We start from the raw sequence: 25302 nt of genomic DNA, 5'->3' as shown, positions 1-25302 counted from the left end.
AATAGTGCTCACAAAACCTGCATTTTACTTCAGCAAAAGTGAATCTTTAAGAACCAAAGAGCAATATTTAACAGCAACCAATAAAGATAGTAAACCTTGCATCCTACAGGTGAACTCCACAGAGAGCTACAGAAATATCTACAATCACCCAGTGTCTACCATTCACAGAATTATATTTTTAGCATATTATATTTACATTTCTAAATGCTGTACAGTATAAGAGTATCAGTAGTAAGGAAGGTGGGTAAATGCATTCTGCACTCTAGGCAGCGGGGAGCAGTAGACACTTTTATAGTGTGAAATCCATACTCCCTACTATTATATAAACTATGTAGAAAGCTAGAAGTGTCAGTGACAGGGAAGGGGGATGCATTCATTCTGCCCTTCATCTGCATGGACCAAAGAAACCTACCACAACAGTGTGATGAATTCAACTGAAGTTTACAGGTGGCCACAACAGGGAGGTATACAGATGCATGAATGGAATTACATCAGTAGAAAACGAATAAACAGTGCACAAAACCTCTAACCATCAAACTATAATGAAATTAAACGATAAAATTATATAAATAATATCAGTTAATAAAATCATCAGTAAAGCGAAAATATAAAACCATATCCAGTTGTGTTAAAAAAAAGTATTCATATCCCTTGAAATTTTCCACATTTTGTCATGTTACAACCAAAAACTTAAATGTATTTTATTAGGGCTGTTACTGATTAAGATTTTTGTGTTCAATTAATCGATTTTTTTTCTTTAATCGATTAATAGACTAATTTCGATTAATTATAACGCACATACAGATCCAACTCCTTTTTAGCTGATCTCCTTGCATTGCAACTCTGCATTAGTCAGTGGTAAATGTGGTATACACTATATACAATCACCCGACACTAGTTAGTTTCCACAATCCATGACTTAACATCACAGTTCACACAAATACATTTTAAATTCAAACTGTAGCACTGAAGTAAGTCATTTTTTTTCCCCACAGTAGCGTGACAATCCCACCACCTCCGGGCTAACTAATCACTCTCAGGAATACAATTTAAAATCGGCGCTCAGTGGAACTCAACATAAATACAATCAATTATTTAAAAATATCACATTTAATCAAAAGAGAAGCGCAGAGGTAGTCATTAATATCCAGCACAACAGAGTGCCTTAATCTAGGGAAAAGAAGACACTACATTCCCTTGATGTAGTAAGAGCGATCAGAGTCTATTCAGGTTCGCAAAAGACATGTTTTGTTTGTACTGCCAGAGGGTCCAAAATGTGGACAGGTATCGTCAAAATCCACTATTTTCCAAATGGATTTGTCAAGTGATTGATCACACTTCAGCTTAAAGAAGAAAATTCTTCCTTTTCATGTAAGAGCACACTCATCCAGGGCGATTAGTGCCTCTTGGTGCATCATCACGCCTCTATGGCTCAGATCTGTAAGGCCGCGACTTGGTCTTCGGTTAATATGTTTATCAGCTTTTATCAAATCGATATTAAAGGTCATGAGGATATTGCCTTTATGCGGCAGGCTGCAGTATGAGTCCTCTGGCCTCCTGTCTTTTGTTGTTCCCCCCCCTTCAGTTGCCATTGCTATGGGACATCACACATAGTAACTACTATGGCTCTATGTCCCCTGATTTAAGAAAAGAAAACAGGATTTTTATAACGGCTTACCTGTAAAATCCTTTCCTTTGATGTACATCAGAGGACAAAGAGCCATAGTAGTTACTACCCACTATGTGGGATGTTCCATAGCAATGGCAACTGAAGGAGGGGGGGGGGGGGGGGGGGGCAACAAAAAACAGGAGGTCCTGATAACCTTAGACCATTCAGAGTATTAATCATTAAGTACTACTCTCTGAATACGGTCTTTTAGCCAGTTCTCTATTCATTTACCAACTCAATTTTCTAAGCCTGTAGCCTTTACACATTAAAGCGGGAGTCCGCCGTTTTTTTTTCTCTTTAAAGCCAGCAGCTACAAATACTGCAGCTGCTGACTTTTAAAATAATGACACTTACCCGCCCAGCGCGCCCACGATGTCTGCACCCGAAGCCGATCTCTCGATCGTCTCTCGGGTGCTGCCGCCGCCATCTTGGGTATGGGAATCAGGAAGTGGAGCCTTTCGGCTTCATTTCCCAGTTCCCTACTGCGCATGCGCGAGTCGCGCTGCACAATAAGGATGGTCCCCGCTGTCTCTGGGATCTGTGTGTTTCCCAGCAGGCAGCAGGGGACCTTCGGAAAGGGGCGTAGATTCTGCGTAAAGGGGCGTACATTCTGCAGAATCTACACCGGAAGTGGGTGCAGATACCTGTACTGTACAGGTACCTGCATCCCCCTCCCCCCTGAAAGGTGCCAATTGTGTAGGGAACTGTGTCAAACGCTTTGCAAAAATTTAAGTATACTCCTTTGTTTACATTTTTGTTTACCTCATAAAAAATAAATCATATTAGTTTGAAAACTTGCCAGTTATTAACCAATTGACCCCCTGGCCTTTTCTGGTGCTTTTTGTTTACAGTGGATATAAAAAGTCTACACACCCCTGTTAAAATGTCAGGTTTCTGTGATGTAAAAAAACAAAGAGAAATCATTTCTGAACTTATTCTACCTTTTTAATGTGACCTATAAACTGTACAACTCAGTTGAACAACCAACTGAATTCTTTTAGGTGGAGAGAAGTAAAAATAAAAAGCTAAAATACGGTGGCATAAGTGTGCACACCATTAACACTAATACTTTGTTGAAGCACCTTTTGATTTTATTACAGCACTCAGTCTTTTTGGGTATGAGTCCATCAGCATTGCACATCTTGACTTGCCAATATTTACCCACTCTTTGCAAAAGCACTTCAAATCTATTGAGGGTGAGAGCATCTCCTGTGCACAGCCCTCTTCAGAGCAACCCACACATTTTCAATTGGATTCAGGGCTGGGCTCTGGCTGGGCCATTCCAAAACTTCAATCTTCTTCTGGTGAAGCAATTCCTTGTTGATTTTGGATATATGCTTTGGGTCATCGTCTTGCTGAAAGATGAAGTTCCACTTCATGTTCAGCTTTCAAGCAGAAACCTGAAGGTTTTGTGTCAATATTGACTGACTGGTATTTGGAACTGTTTATAATTCCCTCTACCTTACCTAAGGCATCTCTTCCAGTTGAAGAAAAACAGCCCCAAAGCATGGTGCTTGTCACCACCATACTTCACAGTTGGTATGGTGTTATTTTGGTGGTGATCATTGTTTTTGCACCAAACATATCTTTTGGAATTATGGCCAAAAAGTTTAAGTTTGGTTTCATCAGATCATAACAGATTTTCTCACGTGCTTTTGGCAGACTTCAGATGTGTTTTTGCAAAATGTAGCCATGCTTGGATATTTTTCTTCGTAAGGGAAGGCTTCCGTCTTGCCACTCTATCCCATAGCCCAGAAATTTGAAGAATACGGGACATTGTTGTCACATGTACCACATAGCCAGTACTTGCCAGATATTGCTGCATCCCCTTTAATGTTGCTGTAGGCCTCTTGGTAACCTCCCTGACCAGATTTCTTCTCGTCTTTTCACGAATTTTGGAGGGACATCCAGTTATTGGTAATGTCACTATTGTGCCATATTTTCTCCACTTGACTGTCTTCACTATGTTCCATGGTATAAATTCCTTTGTACCCTTCTATTGACTGATACCTTTTAACAATGAGATCCATCTGATGCTTACAAAGCTCTCTGCAGACCATGGCTTTTGCTGTAGGTAGGCAAGACATACAGTGCCTTGCGAAAGTATTCGGCCCCCTTGAACTTTTCAACCGTTTGCCACATTTCAGGCTTCAAACATAAAGATATACAAATTTAATTTTTTGTGAAGAATCACCAACAAGTGGGACACAATTGTGAAGTGGAATGAAATCTATTGGATTTTTTAAACTTTTTTTAACTAATAAAAAAATGAAAAGTGGGGCGTGCAAAATTATTCGGCCCCCTTGCGTTAATACTTTGTAGGGCCACCTTTTGCTGCGATTACAGCTGCGAATGGCTTGGGGTATGTCTCTATCAGTTTTGCACATCGAGAGACTGAAATTCTTGCCCATTTTTCCTTGCAAAACAGCTCGAGCTCAGTGAGTTTGGATGGAGAGCGTTTGTGAACAGCAGTTTTCAGCTCTTTCCACAGATTCTCGATTGGATTCAGGTCTGGACTTTGACTTGGCCATTCTAACACCTGGATAGGTTTATTTGTGAACCATTCCTTTGTAGATTTTGCTGTATGTTTGGGATCATTGTCTTGTTGGAAGATAAATCTCCATCCCAGTTTCAGGTCTTTTGCAGACTTCAACAGGTTTTCATCCAGAATGGTCCTGTATTTGGCTGCATCCATCTTCCCCTCAATTTTAACCATCTTCCCTGTCCCTGCTGAAGAAAAGCAGGCCCAAACCATGATGCTGCCACCACCATGTTTGACAGTGGGGATGGTGTGTTGAGGGTGATGAGCTGTGTTGCTTTTACGCCAAACATATCGTTTTGCATTGGGGGCAAAAAGTTTGATTTTGGTTTCATCTGACCAGAGCACCTTCTTCCACATGTTTGGTGTGTCTCCCAGGTGGCTTGTGGCAAACTTTAGATGAGACTTTTTATGGATATCTTTGAGAAATGGCTTTCTTCTTGCCACTCTTCCATAAAGGCCAGATTTGTGCAGTGTACGACTGATTGTTGTCCTATGGACAGACTCTCCCACCTCAGCTGTAGTTCTCTGCAGTTCATCCAGAGTGATCATGGGCCTCTTGGCATCTCTGATCAGTCTTCTCCTTGTCTGAGCTGAAAGTTTAGAGGGACGGCCAGGTCTTGGTAGATTTGCAGTGGTCTGATACTCCTTCCATTTCAAAATGATCGCTTGCACAGTGCTCCTTAGGATGTTTAAAGCTTGGGAAATCTTTTTGTATCCAAATCCGGCTTTAAACTTCTCCACAACAGTATTACGGACCTGCCTGGTGTGTTCCTTGGTCTTCATGATGCTCTCTGCGCTTTCAACAGAACCCTGAGACTATCACAGAGCAGCTGCATTTATACAGAGACTTGATTACACACAGGTGGATTCTATTTATCACCATCAGTCATTTAGGACAACATTGGATCATTCAGAGATCCTCGCTGAACTTCTGGAGTGAGTTTGCTGCACTGAAAGTAAAGGGGCCTAATAATTTTGCACGCACCACTTTTCAGTTTTTTTATTTGCTAAAAAAGTTTAAATTATCCAATAGATTTCGTTCCACTTCACAATTGTGTCCCACTTGTTGGTGATTCTTCACAAAAAATAAAAATTTTATATCTATCGTTTGAAGCCTGAAATGTGGCAAAAGGTTGAAAAGTTCAAGGGGGCCGAATACTTTCGCAAGGCACTGTAGAACAGCTGAACTTTATTTAGGGTTGATCAGAGGCACTTTAAATGATGGCAGGTGTGTACGGAGTCCTGTTTAACATGAGTTTGAATGTGATTGCTTAATTCCGAGCTACATCCCCAGTCATAAGAGGGTGAGGGTGTGCACACTTATGCAACCACATTATTTTTATTTTTTTTTTTTTTTTTTACTCTCCCCCCCAAAGATTTTGGTTTGTTTTTCAATTGAGTTGTACAGTTTATATGTCAAATTAAAGGTGGAAAAAGTTCTAAAATTTCTTTGTCTCATTTTTTTACATCACAGAAACCTGCCATTTTAGCAGGGGGTGTGAAGAATTCTTATATCCACTGTAAATGTAAAAATCTTTATTTTTTCTAGAAAAATAATCAGAACCCCCCCAAACATTTTATATATATATATATATATATATATATATATATATATATATATATATATATATATATATATATATATATATATATATAATTTTTTTTTTTTTTTTTTTTTTTAAGCAGAAGCCCAAGAGCAGGGCTCTCAAATTGGTGGCCCTCCATCTGTTGCGAAACTACAAGTCCAATGAGGCAGTGCAAGGCTGACAGTTACAAGCATGACTCCCATGGGCAAAGGCATGATGGGACTTGTAGTTTCACAACAGCTGGAGGGCTACCAGTTTGAGACTCCTGCTCTAGAGAATAAATTGGTGGGTGTTGCAATTTTTTATGTCACATGGTATTTGCGCAGCGGTTATGGAAACGTAATTTCACGTTTTTGAATTTCAGTGCACAAAACACAATATAATACTAAATTGTTTGGTAAAATTTAAAAGATGATGTTACACAAAGTAAATGGATACCAAATCTGTCACGCTTTAAAATTGTGCACACCCATGCAACGGCAACAAACAGTGTAACATTTGCTATTCATAGGTGACACTTTAAAAGCCTTTACATGCTACCACTTTAGATGTACACAGGAGTTATGGTACTAGAATTACTGCCCATGATCTGACATTCGCAGTGAAACCTTGCATGTGTGGGACGATTGCCGCTTCAGTGCAGGAGTGACACGTGCGTTCACCTTTTGGGCACAGGGATTTTTTTTTTATTATTTTATTTTTTTACTCTGTTGCTTTCATTTTTTTATTTATTTTTTCTATCACTTTTATTATATAAAATATAAAAGATTGTTATGCTGAGTAAATGGATACTTAACTTGTATCACTTTAAAATCATGCACAGGAAGGCATAGATCAGTTTGAAGCTCCCAAAATGATGTCCTGTATCACTTGGATCTGTACCTGGTCTGTACTGCAGAGACACCCCTTTGAACCAATTAGAAATAAACTTTTTGGGAGACATGTTATGTTTTAAATCATTTTCCCTTGTGGTGATTATGTCAGATAGGCATGTTTCCGAGCTGGCAGCCCTTGTAAGGAGTAATTTATTGTATTACACACAGACAAGGCGGTCTTGAGTGCAAGATCTTCTTTACTACCCAGGGTGGTTTCCATCTCAATGAGATGATAATGTAAAACCAACCTTTGCTCCGAAGTTGTACTCCACCCATTGTGTTTGGAAGAATGGGGAATACTAAGAAACAAAACAATTACAAACCATCCAAATACAGGCCCAAAACAAAAATAAATACATTAATACAAGGTAGTATAACAAATAGGAAATAGACTGTCACATGGTTTGTACACTAGGAATGGTTTACATGTTTTAAGTTATGATTTACAACACAGTAGGTGGAGGTTTTAGTACGTGGTTTTAATTTTGCACCATTGTGTTATTTTCATTTTTTCTAGAAAACTCACTTTGGGGAAAAGCTATACCCTCCCTACCCTAAACAATAACCCCCTCTCCACCCTAAACATAACCCCACCTCTCTCCGCCCTAAACAATAACCCCACCTCTCTCCGCCCTAAACAATAACCCCACCTCTCTCCGCCCTAAACAATAACCCCACCTCTCTCCGCCCTAAACAAATAACCCCACCTCTCTCCGCCCTAAACAAATAACCCCACCTCTCTCCGCCCTAAACAAATAACCCCACCTCTCTCCGCCCTAAACAAATAACCCCACCTCTCTCCGCCCTAAACAAATAACCCCCTCTCCACCAAAATAAAAGTTAAAGTTATAAAAGTGTAAATAAATTTTTTTAAAAATGGGTATCGGTAATCGGTATCGGCAGGTACTTGAGGAAAAGTATCGGTACTCGTACTTGGTCTTAAAAAACTGCACACTTGGCAATTTGTCCTCCTGTGGGTGAAAAAGTTGTTCAGATTTAAGGGCCACTAAAAGAATATAAGAACCTCCCAAGTTAGAATCTTTCATTAGGTCCAAGTTCAGCTTTCTATCCTGTACACTATAGGGGCGAGAGGCTGGAATTGTTATGGTTTTTATATACAGTATAAAGTTTTTTTTTTTTTTTTTATGGAATTGCATTGAATATTTAAAACAAAAAACTTTACAATTTCATAAGTGTATATTTTTTGCTTTTTTTTTTTTTTTTTTTTTTTGCTAAAATTTGTATGGTTTATGTACAGCATGCATGACTAGATTATATGCTTGCAACTGTACCTTTCATCTTTGAATGGCCTAGGGCAGTGATGACAAACCTTGGCACCCCAGATGTTTTGGAACTACATTTCCCATGATGCTCAGCTACATTGCAGAGTGCAGGAGCATCATGGGAAATGTAGTTCCAAAACATTTGGGGTGCCAAGGTTCGCCATCACTGGCCTAGGGTATTCTTGATATTTGAGAACACACATAGTTTGTTGCTTAATTTTTCTTTGCATATTTGGCAACCGTTTTGTGATGTCCAGTGTCTTTTTGTATATGTATGTCGGTGTATATAGGGTCAATCTCTGTAAGAAACCATTTCATGTCCGTATTTGTGACAGCCTTTTGCGTGTATATAAGGAATCCTTTTGCCAGCTCCCCACCCCCATCTCTACTGTTAAACCCTAATGGGTGAAACACATTACAGTGAGTGGTCCTTAGGTGGGGACTTGTTGTTGCTGTTTTGTACAATAAACTTAGCAATTGGTGATAATATCGGTGTGCAGCTGTTTGTCTCTCCATTGTTGAAGGGATTTCCACATCCTTGCCGCTCTTACAGTAAAGAACCCTCTACGCAGTTTAAGGTTAAGACTTTTTTTTTCTTGGGAGTGGCCACGTGTCTTATTAAACTCCCTTCTGCAGAAAGTTTTATCCCTACTGTGGGGTCACCAGTATGCTGTTTGTAAATTTGAAATCATATCCCCTCTCAAGCATCTTTTCACCAGAGAAAATCAGTTCAGTGCTCGTAACCTTTCTTCATAACGAATATCTTCCAGTCCCTTTCTTAGCTTTGTGATAATATATAAAAATGATTGCGCTACTTTTAAAAAAAGAAAAAAAGTGAGCAGCCAGCACTAGCAATAAGACTAATTGCGTGTTTGGATATAAGAGAAAAAAGTGTGGTGCTAAAATCATGTAGTGTGCCCCCAATACGCACCTAAACTAAGAAGGTGAACACAACTATTGTGCCAAAAAGTGAAAAACAAACTCCTCAAAAGGTTTACAAGTAATTTTTAAGAATGGATGTTCACCAAAAATCAACCCAGTGGGATCACAGATGTCAAATAGGTCAGATGTCACTATATAATCTATTAATGTTTGATAAAACTACAGTCTATAAATACTTTCGTATGGCAACCATGTATAGCAACCAATTATAGATTGTAGTAACGGAAACAGCATGCAGTATTTAATGCAAAATAATTGGTACATACATCACTCAAGATGCTTGCATAAAATATGATCACAAAAATGAATAAAACAGGAGAAGTGTATGATGCCTAGCAGGCTATATACCTGATGTGTTTCGTCCAATAGGACTTCAACTGGGGTAATATATTTAGGAACTGGCGAGCCTTAGATGAATACACGATTCCTTCCGCCCAGTAAAATCCCCCATTACGATGAAAATGTCCTTCCTTGCTGCTAATCCAAATTGTGATTGAAGTTCTGTCCCACCCCCCATCCTCCCTCAGGTTAGGGGGCCTGTAGCATACCCCAGTTGAAATCCTATTGGATGAAATGTTTAGTGTATATAGCCTGCTAGACATCATACACTGCGCCTGTTTTATTTGTTTTTTTGTGATCGCATTTTATACAAGCATCTTGAGTGTTGCATGTACCAATTTTTTAGCATTAAATACTACATGCTGTTTTGATTTAGACTATGGGGAAGCCTTCCTTTTTTTTTTTTTTTTTTTTTTTTTACGGTCCTTATTTTTTCCTGACGAGAGGAGAGCTATACCAGGAATATCGTGGTTCAGTTCCTGCTTCCTTGATCGTCATCCGGTCTGATTGCTGCAGGTGTATGTTCACAGCAGTCCAACCATAGAAGTTTGTGGTTTGGGATCCTGACCTCCGTCTATGCCTGTTTGACCCACCGCCACTGGCGTGTGCCCACATCTTAGGGTAAGAGTACCCACCCCTCCCCTGAGTGTTGGAAGCACAACCCCGGGTGCTGTGTGTGAATACCACCTTGCGTGTTATAGAGACTTCTCTACATCCGGGATTCATGCCTTCATTGGGTCGTGTTTGATTCACCATGCTGTTTGCCTTGTGATGGACTTCAGAACTGTTTTATCAAATGTAAAGTTTATATACCTGTTTCTGATGTAATATAACATCTATAATTGGTTGCTATACATGGTTGCCATACGAAAGTATTTATAGATTGTGTAGTTATATCAAACATTAATAGATTATATGGTGTCATCTGACCTATTTGACATCTCTGATCCCATTGAATAGATTTTTGGTGAACACCCATTCTTAAGAATTACTTTACTTTTTAGCACAATCATTAATTGTGTTCACCTTCTTACCCTAGGTGCGTACCGGGGGTACACTACATGATTTTAGTGCCGCACTTTTTTTTATCTTATACCTTTTATTAGCTTTGTTGCCTTTCTCTGTACTCCAGTACATCCTTCCTGAGGACTGGTGCTCAGAACTGGACAGCATACTCCAAGTGAGGCCGGACGAGAGTCTTGTAGAGTGGAAGAATTATCGCTTTATCTCTTGCTTTAATCTCCTTTTTAATGCATGCCAATATTCTGGTTGATTTTGTTGGCAGCAGTTTGGCATTGCTGAGCCTATCATCTACTAGTACTAGGGTTGCCACCTGTAGGGGATTCACCCGGACAGTACGGATTTAGAGTAATTTTGAATTGCGTGTCCGGGTCTCCTGCCGCCTGGAACCCAGACAAATGATCCATACCGCAATGTGGCTCAGGGCTCCATGTGTTCATCTGGGGGCCGGGGCAGGAACATTTCAGGTTAAGGTTCTTATGCTAATTCAGCAGTTCGGACAATTGAATCAGTCCCGACGCTGCTTCTATAGTATCCTGCCGACTTTCTCAGGCAAAGCACAGGATTCTACAGGAGGAAGAGAAGAGGTGCCCGGCAGACACTAAGGGTGAGGGCACTCGCACCCTGGGAAACTTTAGAGGATGAGACCACTATAGAATAAAGAGTCTGGCCAGCAGTGCCCTGTCAGTGTTCGGGTGTCAGTGGAGAATTGGAGGAGCATGCTGGATCAGGGATGGGAGCTCCATGATCGGCCGATCAGAATGTCATTTATCACACAGACAGCTGACCGGGAACAGACCGTGCAGAAGACCAGCCGCAGAATCCGCTCCATCCACAATACTTGGCTGGGTAAGAAAAACTGACCTGGAGGGGGGGGGGGGGGGGAATTCTTAGGATTCTTTGCTATCACCTCTGTGTTGTATGTGATGATTGGGAGTCAGACCCGGTGCCAGCATAACAGTGTCCTGCATAGAATACTGTGTCCAGGCGCATGCGCGGCAAGGAACGAGACAGCAGCTAGGTCTCTGAGCTCCCGGGGCTGCGGAGAAGATATATCACTCCCCAGGACGATTTGGCCCGACTTTTGGTCCACAAATAACATTAATCGCCTGCGGGACCACTTGTGCATGCCGACATCTAAGAAAAGCAAGCGGAAGACCGCTCAACGCTCTCTTACGGCCTACCTTCTGTGGACCTCGGACGGACCAGACATGTCCCAAGATGGCGCCCATTCCCCCAAGGCCGATGCAGCCTCGCGCCCGGCGGGCCTGCTCCAAGGTATGGGCGACACTCTCACTAAAGCGGATTTGGAGGACAGCTTGTCCTCTATGTATGATAAGCTGGCGAAGAAATTCCAAGCGGAGCTGCATAAATCCACGAGCTTGATTTCTCAGGAAATGGCGGCCCTGGGCAATAGGACAGACCTCCTGGAAGTTAAGCACGACGAACTGCACCTTGCCTATTCGGACTTACGAAGGGATCATGAGCTGCTCGGTGACACGGTCATTCAACTTCAAAACCACTTGGAGGACCTCGACAACCGCAACAGGAGGAATAACGTTCGTGTGCGAGGTATCCCCGAGTCGGTGACAGACCTCCCAGCCACGATCGTCCGTCTGTTTCAACTTCTACTTCCGAACCAACCTACCGAAGCCTTTACATGCGATCGTTTACATCGTGCTCTGAGACCCAAACCTCCTCCCGAAAAGCCGCCCAGAGATATCGTATTGTGTCTCAAGGACTACCTTATAAAGGAGGAAATCCTTCGTGCCTCACGAAACATGCCTCGGATCCAACTGGACGGAGCTTCTGTCCAGATCTACCCAGATATTTCACCGGCAACGCTAGAGAAGCGAAGGAAAATGAAGGAGATTACCTCCTCCTTGCAGTCTGCCCACATACGGTACCGCTGGGGTTTCCCATTCAAACTGATCGTGCCTCATAACGGTTCTACTTACATAGCCTCTACGATATCCGAAGGCAAAGATATTTTGGTGAAGCTGGGTCTCCTGGAACGACAACGTTCACCCCGTCACCCACCGACCCCACGACCATCCCCTATCTGGGCTACACCATCGCCTCAAAGAGACAGAAGGTCTCGCAGACTCCAGCCACTACCGGACGTTTGAGGTCTGATTCTCCGAACCGTAACCTCTTAAGAAATCCTCCCTTCGTCTGTCCTTGGATCTTCCAGTGCCCCCATTTTCTAACGCTCAACAAGTGCTCGGCTACTATATCATCTGTTTTCTCCATGTCCCGGGAGGCTGAAGAAATTGACTTTGTTTTTTCGTTACTTCCCCTGTGTCTCACCCTCTCTGACATTCGTAGCTGCGCTTCCCCCCTTCCATACCTGCACACCATTCCTCACGTATCCTTAGTCCCAGAGACCTGAGTATCGGGCTATTTGGACACGCTCATCTCGTTGTAGTCTCCCAGTAGACTAACGATTTTCACCCACTGTGGGACATGTGTGTAGCAGGTGGCAGTTGGGCCGCAAGGCCTGGTAATTACACAATTTTCTTGATCTGGCTGGACTTTCCAACCAGACCCCATAGAGTGTTAAGTTTTCTTTTTATGCTTTTGTTTATTTGCTTTGCTGACTTCACGACGGAATGTATTTTCTTTGCCTATAAGCTCGGGGCTGATGGATCTCCGTTTCATACCGGACCTCCTGACGGCCCCATAGGTACTAGACTTGGCCTGATATTGGCTAATGCGGGCCCCTCTGGTTCTGGACTCAGCCATTTTAATCCCAATTCTCCCTGCGGACCACCCGCACCTTTGCGGTTGAACACTGGCTGATATGGGCCTCCATGTTATCTCACATAATGTGAGAGGTTTTAACTCCCCTCACAAACGGAGGAAAGCCTTCCGATACTATAAACGTATTGGGGCGGATATCATCTTACTACAGGAGACGCACTTCTCCTCGGGGGCCTGCCCCACATTTTTTGATAAGTCATATAAATTACATTACACTACTACGTTTGATTCCAGGACCAGAGGAGTGGCAATTTATATTCGTAATTCTGTTCCATTTGAACCCTCACATGTGTTTAAAGATCAGGATAGCAGATTTTTAATTGTTCAGGGTAAATTGCAGGGTAAGGAGGTAACGATTGCTAATCTGTACGCCCCTAATAACGCACAGAGTGCCTTCTATCACCTTTTCCTGCGTACTCTCGACAGATACATCTCCCCCCACCTGATAGTGGGTGGAGATTTCAACTTAGTGGCTAATCCCGCGGAGGATAGGAGCCGAACATCACATAGCGCTAGGGTTTTCCCTAAATTTCTCTCTAAAGCATTGGATGGTTTACAGCTTATCGACACCTGGAGGGCCCTTAATATTGGAGTTCGAGAATATACACACTACTCTCACCCTCATGATAGCTACGCTAGGCTAGATTATATTTTTGCTTCCCCGGTTCTTTTGGCCAATTCCTCACACACTACTATCCACCCGTGCCCATGGTCTGACCATCAGATTGTGGCCTTTCATACCTCCCACGTGGGCCTCTCCCCCTCTCTTGCCTCCTGGCGACTGAATGATTCCCTACTCTCAGACCCCAATACCTATACTCAGATTGAGAGCCACCTAGCAGACTACTTCGCGATTAATGACACCCCGGACATCTCACCCCAGGTTCTTTGGACCGCTCATAAAGCGGTTCTCCGTGGTCGTTTAATTGAAATAGCAGTCACTAGGAAGAAACAATGTAATGCTAAGATCCAGGCCCTCACACGGGAACTGCGAGCCCTCTACCAGTCCCACGTACAGGCACATTCCCCAGATGTCCTTCTATTGATTAATCAAAAGCGTACCGAACTAGACACTATCCTCTCGGAACGTACCGAGAAATCACTTCGGTGGTCAAAAGCTAGATTTCTGCTACACAGTAACACGGCTTCCAGGATGTTCTCGCGTAAATTACACCAATCTTTACAACCTACTCATGTTTATAAATTGAAAAATGACAAGGGTACTCTGGTCTCACACCCTAACGAAGTACTCAAAATTTTCTCATCCTTTTATCGAGATCTTTTATCCTCCCCCTCGCAACCACTGCCAGACAATGTAGATGAGTGGCTGAACTCGCTCCCCCTCCCATCCCTCTCCGATGCACAGCGGGCCGCACTTAACGCCCCCTGCACCGAACAGGAGGTGTTGGACACTATTAAGATACTCAAATCCTCTACAGCCCCCGGCCCGGATGGCTACACCTCCACGTATTACAAGAAATTTTCACAGATCCTGGCCCCTAATTTGTCCAGACTCATTAATCGGACGCTACAAGGACAGGCTCTCCCTGACGAGATGTTGCATGCTAATATGACCCTGATCCCCAAACCCCATAAAGACCACTCCCTACCCCAGAATTTTAGGCCCATCTCGGTGTTGAATAATGATATTAAAATCCTAGGAAAGATATTGGCAAATAGATTGGCCCCTATTGTATGTGCCCTTGTGGGCCCGGAGCAGACTGGTTTCATCCCCAATAGGCAGATCACTGATAACATTCGTTTGGCAACGAATATCATTCAAGATGCGAACCTTTTCTCCCGTAAAGTCTTGATTTTAGGGTTGGATATCCAAAAAGCATTCGACAGTGTCCTCTGGCCCTATCTAGACCGGGTTTTGGCCAGGTTTGGTTTTGGGGGCGAATTTATTAATGGTTTTAAAGCACTGTATCATAGACCCCATACTAGGATCAAACTCCCCGGTAGTTCCTCTGAATTTTTTCCTATAAGTCGGGGTACCCGCCAGGGCTGTCCCCTATCCCCACTAATATTTGCCTTGGCTCTGGAGCCCCTCGCCAGGGCCATTGTTACTAATCCGAACATAGGGGGGTACTTGAAAGAGGAAGGGGAGTACAAGCTTAGCCTTTACGCGGACGATGTCCTTTTGTTTTTACCCAATCCTTTGATAGCTCTTCCCAATCTTCTGGAGCTCTTGGGCACCTTTCACAAGCTTTCGGGCTTGGGGGTGAATATAGCTAAGTGTGCTGCCCTTCCTATCAACTTTACCCCTGCAGAAGTTTCTAATATGCGCTCATATTTTGGTCTCTCTCTCTCTAAAAACACAATTTTATACCTAGGGGTTCATCTAGCTCCTTCCTTACCAGAAATCTATAGCGCCAACTATCCTCCGGCCTTTATAATGGTTCGGAGGTGGCTACGTTTGTGGTCGACTTTTCGCATCCCCTTGATAGGGAGGGTTGTAGCGGTTAAAATGTCTATTTTGCCGAAACTATTATATTACTTCAGGGCTCTCCCTATCTATGTGTCACGCCAAGCCCTCACCTCTCTACAACGCGATATTAACACTTTTCTCTGGCTGGGAAAGAGGCCCAGGCTGGGGAGACATCTAATGCATCGTTCACTTTTACAGGGCGGCTTGGGACTCCCGGATGTATGGCTATATTATTTAGCGGCCAGGTTGGCCCAGACGGCTCAATGGCATGCTCCATCGGTTGGTATACCGTGGTTGCAATTTGAAACTCAGTCTTTGCGGCCTTATTTCCTCCCGGGAATCCTATGGCAGGAGAATCTCCGCCCCAGAGACTTAGCCCCTCTTAATAGCATAGTGAGTAGCTCCTTATACCTCTGGTCACTGTATAGGACTAAATTTCGACTGCGACCTAACAGGCCTACTTTGGCATCATTTTTGGGCGATAGGAGATTCCCCCTGGCATTTGGGTCTCCTGCTGCCTTCAGATGGTGGATCCAGAGGTCTTTGGTCACTCTGCGGGCCCTTTCTGGTAGACGAGGTATCTTCACCTCCTTTTCACAACTCCAATCACAACATGAGGTACCTAGGGCTGAATTTTACAAATATCTCCAGATTAGACACTTTTTTCAAACATATTATAGTTCTTTAGGCAACATCTCTAATACCCAATTTGAATCCTTATGCTATAGACACTCCAGAGACAGGGGTATTATTTCTACGGTGTACAAACACCTTCTGGAATCCCAGATGCCAGAGAAAACTAGGGCGATGTGCCTCTGGGAAGCTGATCTGGACACAGAGTTCTCGCCTGAGGAATGGAGTGTGATGCTTGTGAATATGCATAAGTGTGCCAGATCTATGGCGGTGAAGGACACTGTTGTGAAGCTTCACACTCGGTGGTACCTCACCCCGGATAGGATTCACAGGTTTTACCCCACGGTTCCTGATCACTGTTTTAGGGGATGCCCGGAAACGGGCTCTCTGATCCATATTTTCTGGAGCTGTCCCCAGCTCCAGGTGGTTTGGGATCGGGTACGCACCACGGTGTCCTCGATTGTTGGATCCGTGGTTGACTTGTCACCTGCACACTGTTTGCTGTTCGCTCCTATAGCAGGGGTTTCCCGCCCCACCCAAAGGTTGATCAATACATTGTTCTGTGCTGTCCACTGGACGATAGCGCTACATTGGCGCTCGCAAGTCACCTCCTGGTCGGGGGTTCTTGGTAGGATGGACGCTATCCGTCTAATGGAACGGGTACATCACACCATTATGGACACCATGCATATCCATACTGCCAAATGGTCCGAGTGGCCGGTGTGTTCCGGTCCTATGGGGGGTCCCTCCCCATATATCCCTCAGTAGGTGATACACCGGTGTCCAGGCGGTCCCATTGAATTCTTATATTTCTACCTTTTTGATGGCTTATTCTCCTATATCTTTGATCCGGACCTGAGACTAGCACCAGCTTGGAAACAGTACTGTAGAGTATTAGCTATCTGTCTGTGAAGTCAATAGTAATAATTATTGCAAGGTTAACTTTCTATTAGTGTTTCTTTTATTTTCCCTTGTTTTACTAACTTTCTATTATGTACATCCTTGCACTTGATAAGCATCGTCTGGTGCATACGGTCCAGGCTGTGTACTTTAATCACTTTTTTAAAAGTTCCTTGTTGGGCTTGGTCCGCTGCTGTGCCAGCAACATTTGTATGTTGTGTATATCTATTATGCTTTCCATTGATGCTGTCATGTACTTGTGTCTGTTGATCTACTTATGTTTCTTTTACCACCAATAAAAACGTTTGTATAAAAGAATACTGTGTCCACTCCACAGGTCCCTCCTGTCGCGCTGCCCGCCCCCTCCTGTCGCGCCGCCCACCCCCTCCTGTCGCGCCGCCCGCCCCCCCTCCTGTCGCGCCGCCCGACCCCCTCCTGTCGCACTGCCCGCCCCCCTCCTGTCGCACCGCCCGCCCCCCTCCTGTCACTCTACGTGTCTACAGGCCTTCCTTTATCTAGATGGCAGCTCACCTCCTCATAGAAGGTTAATAGATTGGTTTGACAAGAACGATTCTTCTTTAATCCATGCTGATTACTGCTAACGATACAGTTTTCATTACTAAAATCTTGTATATAATCGCTTATCGTCCCCCTCCCAAGAGCTTACATACTTTTAATGTTAGGCTAACTGGTCTGTAATTCCCAGGGATGTATTTTGCCCTTTTTTAAATATTGGTGCTACATTGGCTTTTCTCCAATCAGCTGGTACCATTCCAGTCAGTAGACAGTCAGTAAAAATTAGGAACAATGGTCTGGCATTTACTTGACTCGAGTGCCCCAAGGACCCTCAGGTGCAAGCCATCTGTTCCTGGTGACTTATTAATGTTAAGTTTTTCAAGTCTTTTTCTAATTCTGTCCTCTGTTAGCCATGAGGGTGCTTCCTGAGTTGTGCCATGAGGATAAACACTGCAGTTTTGGTTACTGAAGCCCCCCCCCCCCTCCCTCGTGAAGACTGAGGAGATTAATAAATTCAATACCTTTGCCATCTCCCCATCCTTTGTAACCAGATTTCAGTCCTCATTCTTTAGGGGGCCACTATGATCAGTCCTCCCTTTTTTAAATTTTATATACTTAAAGAATTTCTTGGGACTTTTTTTTGCTCTCCTCCACTATGTGTCTTTCATGTTCTAGCTTAGCCGCTTTAATTTCACCCTTATGCCGCGTACACACGGGCGGACTGTATGGCCTACTTAGTCCGCCGAAACACATTTCAGCGGACAGTCCGCTCGTGTGTGGGCTTCAGCTGACTTTTTCAGCGTGCAGTACAGCGGACTAAGTATTTCGGAATGTTCGAAATACTGTCCGTCGTACTCGCATTTCGGCGGACAATCCGCCCGTGTGTATGCCAGTCCGCCGTACTTTTGAAATGAGCGGACTTTTCCCGACCGGAGAAAAGTCCGCTCATTTCGAGCGGGTATCCAGGTAGGCGGGGCCCGCGAAGGAGACGTCGCTGGCCCCGCCACCTGGTATGGACTTAAAGGGGAACCCCAACGCCGAAAACAATCGGCGTGGGGGTCCCCCTCAAGTCCACAACAGACCCTTGTCCGAGCACGCTACCCGGCCGGCCAGGAAAGGGGGGCGAGCGAGCGCCCCCCCCCCCTCCTGAGCCGTACCAGGCCGCGTGCCCTCAACATGGGGGGGTGCCTTGGGGAAGGGGGGGCCGCGCGCCCCCCACCCCAAAGCACCTTGTCCCCATGTTGATGAGGGCAAGGGCCTCTTGCCGACAACCCTGGCCGTTGGTTGTCGGGGTCTGCGGGCAGGGGGCTTATCGGAATCCGGGAGCCCCCTTTAATAAGGTGGCCCCCAGATACCGGCCCCCCACCCTATGTGAATGAGTATGGGGTACAATGTACCCCTACCCATTCACCTGTAAAATAAAAGTACCAAAAAAAACACAACACACGAGATAAAATACTTTATTGCACAGCTCCGGGGGTCTTCCGTCTTCGGGGGTCTTCTCACCGGACTCCTCCGCTATCTTCTTGTAGCTCTTTTGCTAGCGGAGGAGTCCGGCTTTCTTCCTCGCCGCTGGCCTCTTCTCCCAACTTTGGGGGTCTTGTCCCCCTCTTCGGTTCTTCTGCCGGGCCATCACGCCTTCTTATAGCTCTTTTACAGGCGGTGGCCCGGTCTTCTGTCGCCGCCTTCCGTTCTTCTTCTTCTTCTCCAGGAGATGTTGCCTCGACAATCTCTCCGGCCGGAATGCCAGGGCCGTGCTGCGCGGCCACTTATATAGGGACAAGGGGCGATGTCACATGGGTTGATGTCACATGGGGACTATGACATCGTAAGGGGGCAGGGTCACCATGTGACACCGCCCCTTGTCCCTATATAAGTGGCCGAGCAGCACGGCCCTGGCATTCCGGCCGGAGAGATTGTCGAGGCAACATCTCCTGGAGAAGAAGAAGAAGAACGGAAGGCGGCGACAGAAGACCGGGCCACCGCCTGTAAAAGAGCTATAAGAAGGCGTGATGGCCCGGCAGAAGAACCGAAGAGGGGGACAAGACCCCCAAAGTTGGGAGAAGAGGCCAGCGGCGAGAAGACCCCCGGAGCTGTGCAATAAAGTATTTTATCTCGTGTGTTGTGTTTTTTTTGGTGCTTTTATTTTACAGGTGAATGGGTAGGGGTACATTGTACCCCATACTCATTCACATAGGGTGGGGGGCCGGTATCCGGGGGCCCCCTTATTAAAGGGGGCTCCCGGATTCCGATAAGCCCCCTGCAAACCCCGACAACCAACGGCCAGGGTTGTCGGGAAGAGGCCCTTGTCCTCATCAACATGGGGACAAGGTGCTTTGGGGTGGGGGGGCCGCGCGGCCCCCCCTTCCCCAAGGCACCCCCCCATGTTGAGGGCATGCGGCCTGGTACGGTTTAGGAGGGGGGACGCTCGCTCGCCCCCCTTTCCTGGCCGGCCGGGTAGCGTGCTCGGACAAGGGTCTGTTGTGGACTTGGGGGGACCCCCACGCCGATTTTTTTCGGCGTTGGGGTACCCCTTTAAGTCCATACCAGGCGGCGGGGTCAGCGACGTCTCCCTCGCGGGCCCCGCCTACCTGGAGACGCGCTCGAAATGAGTGGACTTTCCTCCGCGTGTGTGGGCGAGTCCGTTCATTTCAAAAGTAGGGCGGATAGTATGGCGGACTTAGTACGCCGTATTAGTCCGCTCAAAAAGTGGTGTGTGTGGTCAAGTCCGTTCATTCGAAAGTATGACGGACTGTCTGTCGGATTGTCTGACGGACTAAGTTGGCCAGACAGTCCGCCCGTGTGTACGCGGCTTTAGAATTCTTGTTGCATTTGTAAAGTCTGAATGCTGATGGTGATCCCTTTTATATGCTTTTGTACATTGGAGTATAGCCATGTAGGACTTTTGTTCGCTGTTTTAAATTTATTTCCCAATGGTATGCACTGGCTAATGCTCTTATTTAATATGCTCTTAAAGCAAACCCATCTCTCCTCCGTGTACTTTGTTCCTAAGATTTTATCCCAATTTATATCTTCTAGCATGATTTGTAGTTTAGGGACGTTGGTTCTTTTGAAATTCAGTGTCTTTTTGTATTCCCCTTATGTTTCCTATTTGTGTGATTTATACTGAAGCTAATTGACCTGTGATCGCTGTTTCCTAAATTGCCCCTTATTTCTACACCCGTGATTAGGTCTGCATTGTTGGTAATCAGTAGGTCTAGTGATGCTTTGTTTCTAGTTGGTGCGTCTACCATCTGACCCATGAAATTGTCCTGCAAGACATTTAGGAACTGGCGAGCCTTAGACGACTGCGCGGTTCCTTCCGCCCAGTCTAAGTCTGCATAATTAAAATTATGATGACACTTCCCATCCTTCCTGCTAATCCAAATTGTGATAGAAGGTCTGTCTCCCCCTCCTCCTTCAGGTTAGGGGGCCTATAGCATACTCCTACTATTATTTTCCCCTTCGTTTTATCCCTTTTGAAGCTCTACTCATAAGGATTCCACCTCCTCCCTAGCTCCCTTAGTGATGTCATGTCTCACATTCATTTGTACATTATTCTTGATATACAGGTATACCCCTCCCCTTTTTTTTTTACCCTCTTTCCCTGCGATTAAAGTCAACCTACTACTAATGCTCCCAATACTACCCTCTGGAATATGTTCTGCACTGACTATCTCTACCTCTGGCCTCCCGTTGCCTAATTTAAAAGCCCCTCTAACTTTTCGGCCATCTTCACTCCCAGAAGATCTGCACCCTCCTCATTTCGGTGCCGTCCGTCCCTTCTATAGAACTGGTGACCGACTGAGAAGTCGGTCCAGTTCTCCAGGAACCCAATCCCCTCCTTGATACACCAGCTCCTCAGCTCCCTAATCTCCCTCTGCCTTTCTGATGTGGCTAGAGATACCAGTAGTATTTTTGAGAATACGATCTTGGAGGTCCCTTTCCTCAATTTAGCTCCTAGTCCTTAAAATCATTCTTTAGGACACTCCATCCACCTCTGATTTTGTCGTACACCATGACAGCCATGTCTTCCCCAGCCCCTCCAGGTAATCTGTCCACCAGATCCGTGATGTGCCGAACCCCAGTGCCCGGTAGACAGCATACAGTTCTGTGCTTCAGGTTTTTGTCACAGATTGCCCTCTCTGTCCTTCAGAGAATTGAGTCCGCTACCACCAGAATCTCTTTCCTTTCCCTTCACTCCCCCCCCCCCACATTCACTGGAGGGGTTCTTCCCTTGGCAGCTAGGGGAGTCCCTCAGCTCCAGCAGTGCTGGTCCATGACTGGTTTCACCAATGTTATTCAGTGGAGTGTACTTATTGGGATATTTCAGCCCAAGATCAGCCTTCCTAACTGTCATGCATCTACTCTTTTCTAGTGTCTGCACCTCTTTGTCTCCACCCGGCTCTGTGCTGGCCCCTACCCGCACTTGCCGGGTATGTTCCCGGCTCTTTTAGTATGGAGGGTCTTCTAGGTGCTGACAGTTGCTTCCCTAGATTCAGAACCTGGGCTTCCAGGCAAACGCTGTGCTTACATTTTGCACAACAATATTTGCCCTCAATCAGATGATCAAGGAATGCATACATGCTGCAAGATATACACCGAGTCGCATCTCCACACCCGCCAGGCATCATACCCACAAACTTAATGGGGATTGGGGATTGTACCCTGTCCAAATTAACAACTAGCTTCCTGACACCAATACCCAACAATACACAGGTACTCAACAATGCAATACACAGCCACTCGTAGCCCACGTGCACTCACAATACTCGGGTACACACAATCCACACACACTACTCAGATACACACAATACACAGGTACTCCCAGTACACAGGTACTTGCATACACTGTCAGGTTTTGTAGTTTGTGTGCCTGTCACACTGCAAAACTTCTTGTAATCCGACACTAGCAGTCGGTCACCTCCCTTGCCGCTGCTTCGCTGGTCAGCCTCACACTCTCCTCCGGTCTGCACTTCACTTACCCACTGCCTCTCCCTATCAGCCTTCCAATTCCCGGTCCTGCTGGATGTCCTCTTGCCTCCTCTGTCCGGGACTGTGGGGTGACTGCTGTCCTCAGTACACCTGCTTCGGCATCACAATGTCCCTCTCTGCCACCACACAGGTCACCTGCTGCTGCTCTCGGTCGTAGGGGGGTCCGGTCATGGGGGGTCCATCCGCCACTCTGCCACTTTCGGGGTGTGGGGAGTCCGGTCCTCTGCTCGCTGCTCACATACTTTCTCACTCCACGCTGTCCCAGCACTGCTGACTTTCACGCCAAAAAAACTCTGCAACAGCATCGCCTTCTTAATGATTGCTAAAAGTTGCAGTTTCACAGAGTGAGTGTGGATATTTTAACGTGAACTAGGGGCAGCCCCAGCACAGTTCTTTGTCAGTGTCCAGTCACCTAAAGGTAACTTGCACTTCCATGGTCTGTGACTACAAGCCTTGCGCCTTGTATTCCAAGTTCTTAGATTTTACAGGCAAGTCAAAATCCCATCCCTTTTTTTTTTTTCTTCTCCACTTTGGTGACGTTACTTACCTATAATGAAGTATGTCCCACATCATGTAGGCAGCTGAACAATGTAGAAATTTTCTCTGCAAGGTGCACAGTCCACTTTCTATCATTGAACTTCTTTCATTGGAAGAGGAGGGAGTGGATGCACATCAGGTTATCTTCACAGCAGGCATGCCTGAAGTCCTCAAGCTTTTAACCCTTGCAGCGCCAGACATTTAGCACCAAAAAAATGGACCAGGCACCCTGCTCAGATTTTTACAGAATTCAGCCGTCTACATGACACAGAACCTACTTCTTTACAGGAATGTGATGTCACTACAGCTGTAGATTATAATCCAAAATGCCACTAATGGCGCTTAGAGGACCACTGGTAATATGGGCAGGTAAAACATACATAAGTAAAGGTCAGATGACACCAAATGGATAGTTAATTAAAACAGCAATAAGTTTATTAAATGCAACAGTTCATTAAAACCAAGGTGAGGGAGAACTCAGAAGCCACAGTTCATCAAAATGCACAATTCGCTGGATCTCTCTATCCTATGTGCTGCTGGCTCAGCCTCAAGGGCTTGGCTGTGTTCCAGAAGTCTGGTGGGCTAGGCTCACACTGAATAATTGTGTCCCACTGGAGGGGGAGACAGGACCTTGCTGATGGATGACTGGTGGTGTAGAGAGCGAACGATCCAATGGCTCAGCCTTCCCCTGTAACTGAATCCGGGGCAGCCGTACAGCCATGCAGCCAGTGTCCTGAGGCCGGTGGCCCGGATGTGACGTCACTCGGAGACAAGTTGGCCTGAGCGAGGCTTGGGCAGAGGATGGAACACAAGCGTTACCTAGAGTGGAAATGGGAGCTGTCGTCATGACATGTTTTGGGCGTGGCCCTTGTCAGGTCACGTCTTAACATTAGCATTTTTTGTTATTCTACTATAGCTGTAGAGTATTTTTTTTCCTTTAAAGCTAAACCTTAGCTTTAATGTAGAATTTCTGCCTTTACATTAACTATGTTTAAAAATGCCCCTCCCCCTTCTTGCTACCTGTGCTGTCTAACCTGTGTAAAAAAATAAATGTGTATACATTACTTTTTTCAGCTTGCTCTCGTCCGGTCATGTATTCCCATAGCTCAGTCTCTTCTGTGTCAGCAGCTGCTGCAGGGGAAAGGAAGGAGCACCGACAATGGCTGGAACATTGGGACCTGTAGGTGACATCACTGCTGTTAGAATTTCCAGCCATTGTCAAGTGCTCAACTCTCCCCTCTGGGTATTCAATGAAACGGGGGCTCACGTGACCAGACCATAGCAGGCTGAAAATAGGCAAATTATATATATATATATTTTTTTTAACACAGGTTAGACCACATAAGTAGCAGGAGTTGGGATGGGATGTTTTTAATCATAGTGTTATGGTTATGCAGGAATTCTACTTTTATTTTACAGAATTATTAATTAAAATTAATAAAACATCACTAATTAGTATTTTTTTAGGTAAACAACACTTTGGCATGTCAATGAGCTACAGTAAAGATCTCATTGTATTGAAAGGATGATGCCCAAGTCAAGAAGCTGATGCTAATAATTTCTTCTGTCAGGAGGACTGTATGAATTGTGAATGCATATTAAATCTTGTATACAATAATAAAATAGAGCAAAAAATCGGGGAAGCATTCTTATTTACTGATGTGAAAAATTACAACCGTATAATGACCTTTACTTTACATTTTTGACCTTTTTTACATGTTTTCCAGTCGCTTTAAATACAGATTTACATTTTTTTCATTTATTTTTTTACAATTTTTCATCAACTAGGTAAAGTAAAAATCAAAAAATTTAATTTCAGTGATCCTATTTGTGTCTTTTTTTTCTTTTTTTTTTCCATTTGGCAGGCTTATGAAGGAGTGTTGCAGCTTGTTGAGGCTCGGGAACAATATGAGGAACTTTGTATAATTATGTGCGTCATTCCTGCAACTATCAGCAACAATGTTCCTGGCACTGACTTTAGTATTGGCTCGGATACAGCTGTCAATGCTGCCATGGAGGTGATCTATTTGATACATTTCTATTAGCTTTTTATGTTTAATAAAAATCCCTAAAGTCCAGAGGTTCAGCCTTTATTAATAGTGAAATCTAGGTTAGATGTGTGCTCAGGGTTTTTGTGGTGCAAGCTTTCTTGTTGAGGCTATGTTTTTCATACCATAAAAATTGTAATTTTTGTAAAATGCAAAATTATTGTAAAATGCGGTACGTTTTCCTCTTGGGCCTCTTTCACACTGGCGCAGTGGGAGAGCTGGC

At 44.8% G+C, this 25302-nt stretch overlaps 1 protein-coding gene across 1 annotated transcript in view; it reads left to right on the top strand.

Moving 5' to 3' along the window:
* The window catches only part of LOC143924420 (ATP-dependent 6-phosphofructokinase, liver type), a 336686-nt gene that overhangs the window by 234507 nt on the left and 76877 nt on the right, over positions 1-25302 (top strand). The window contains exon 16 of the mRNA XM_077448722.1: positions 24897-25049. Coding sequence (XP_077304848.1) covers positions 24897-25049 — 153 coding nt within the window. The remainder of the gene's footprint in view (positions 1-24896; positions 25050-25302) is intronic.

Source organism: Lithobates pipiens, unplaced genomic scaffold, assembly GCF_037356315.1.
Source record: "Lithobates pipiens isolate NorthernLeopardFrog02 unplaced genomic scaffold, aLitPip1_a1.2 Scaffold_22, whole genome shotgun sequence".
Lineage (NCBI taxonomy): Eukaryota > Metazoa > Chordata > Amphibia > Anura > Ranidae > Lithobates > Lithobates pipiens.
Note: the sequence above shows the minus strand (reverse complement) of the source record. Positions and strands in the feature narration are given on the sequence as shown.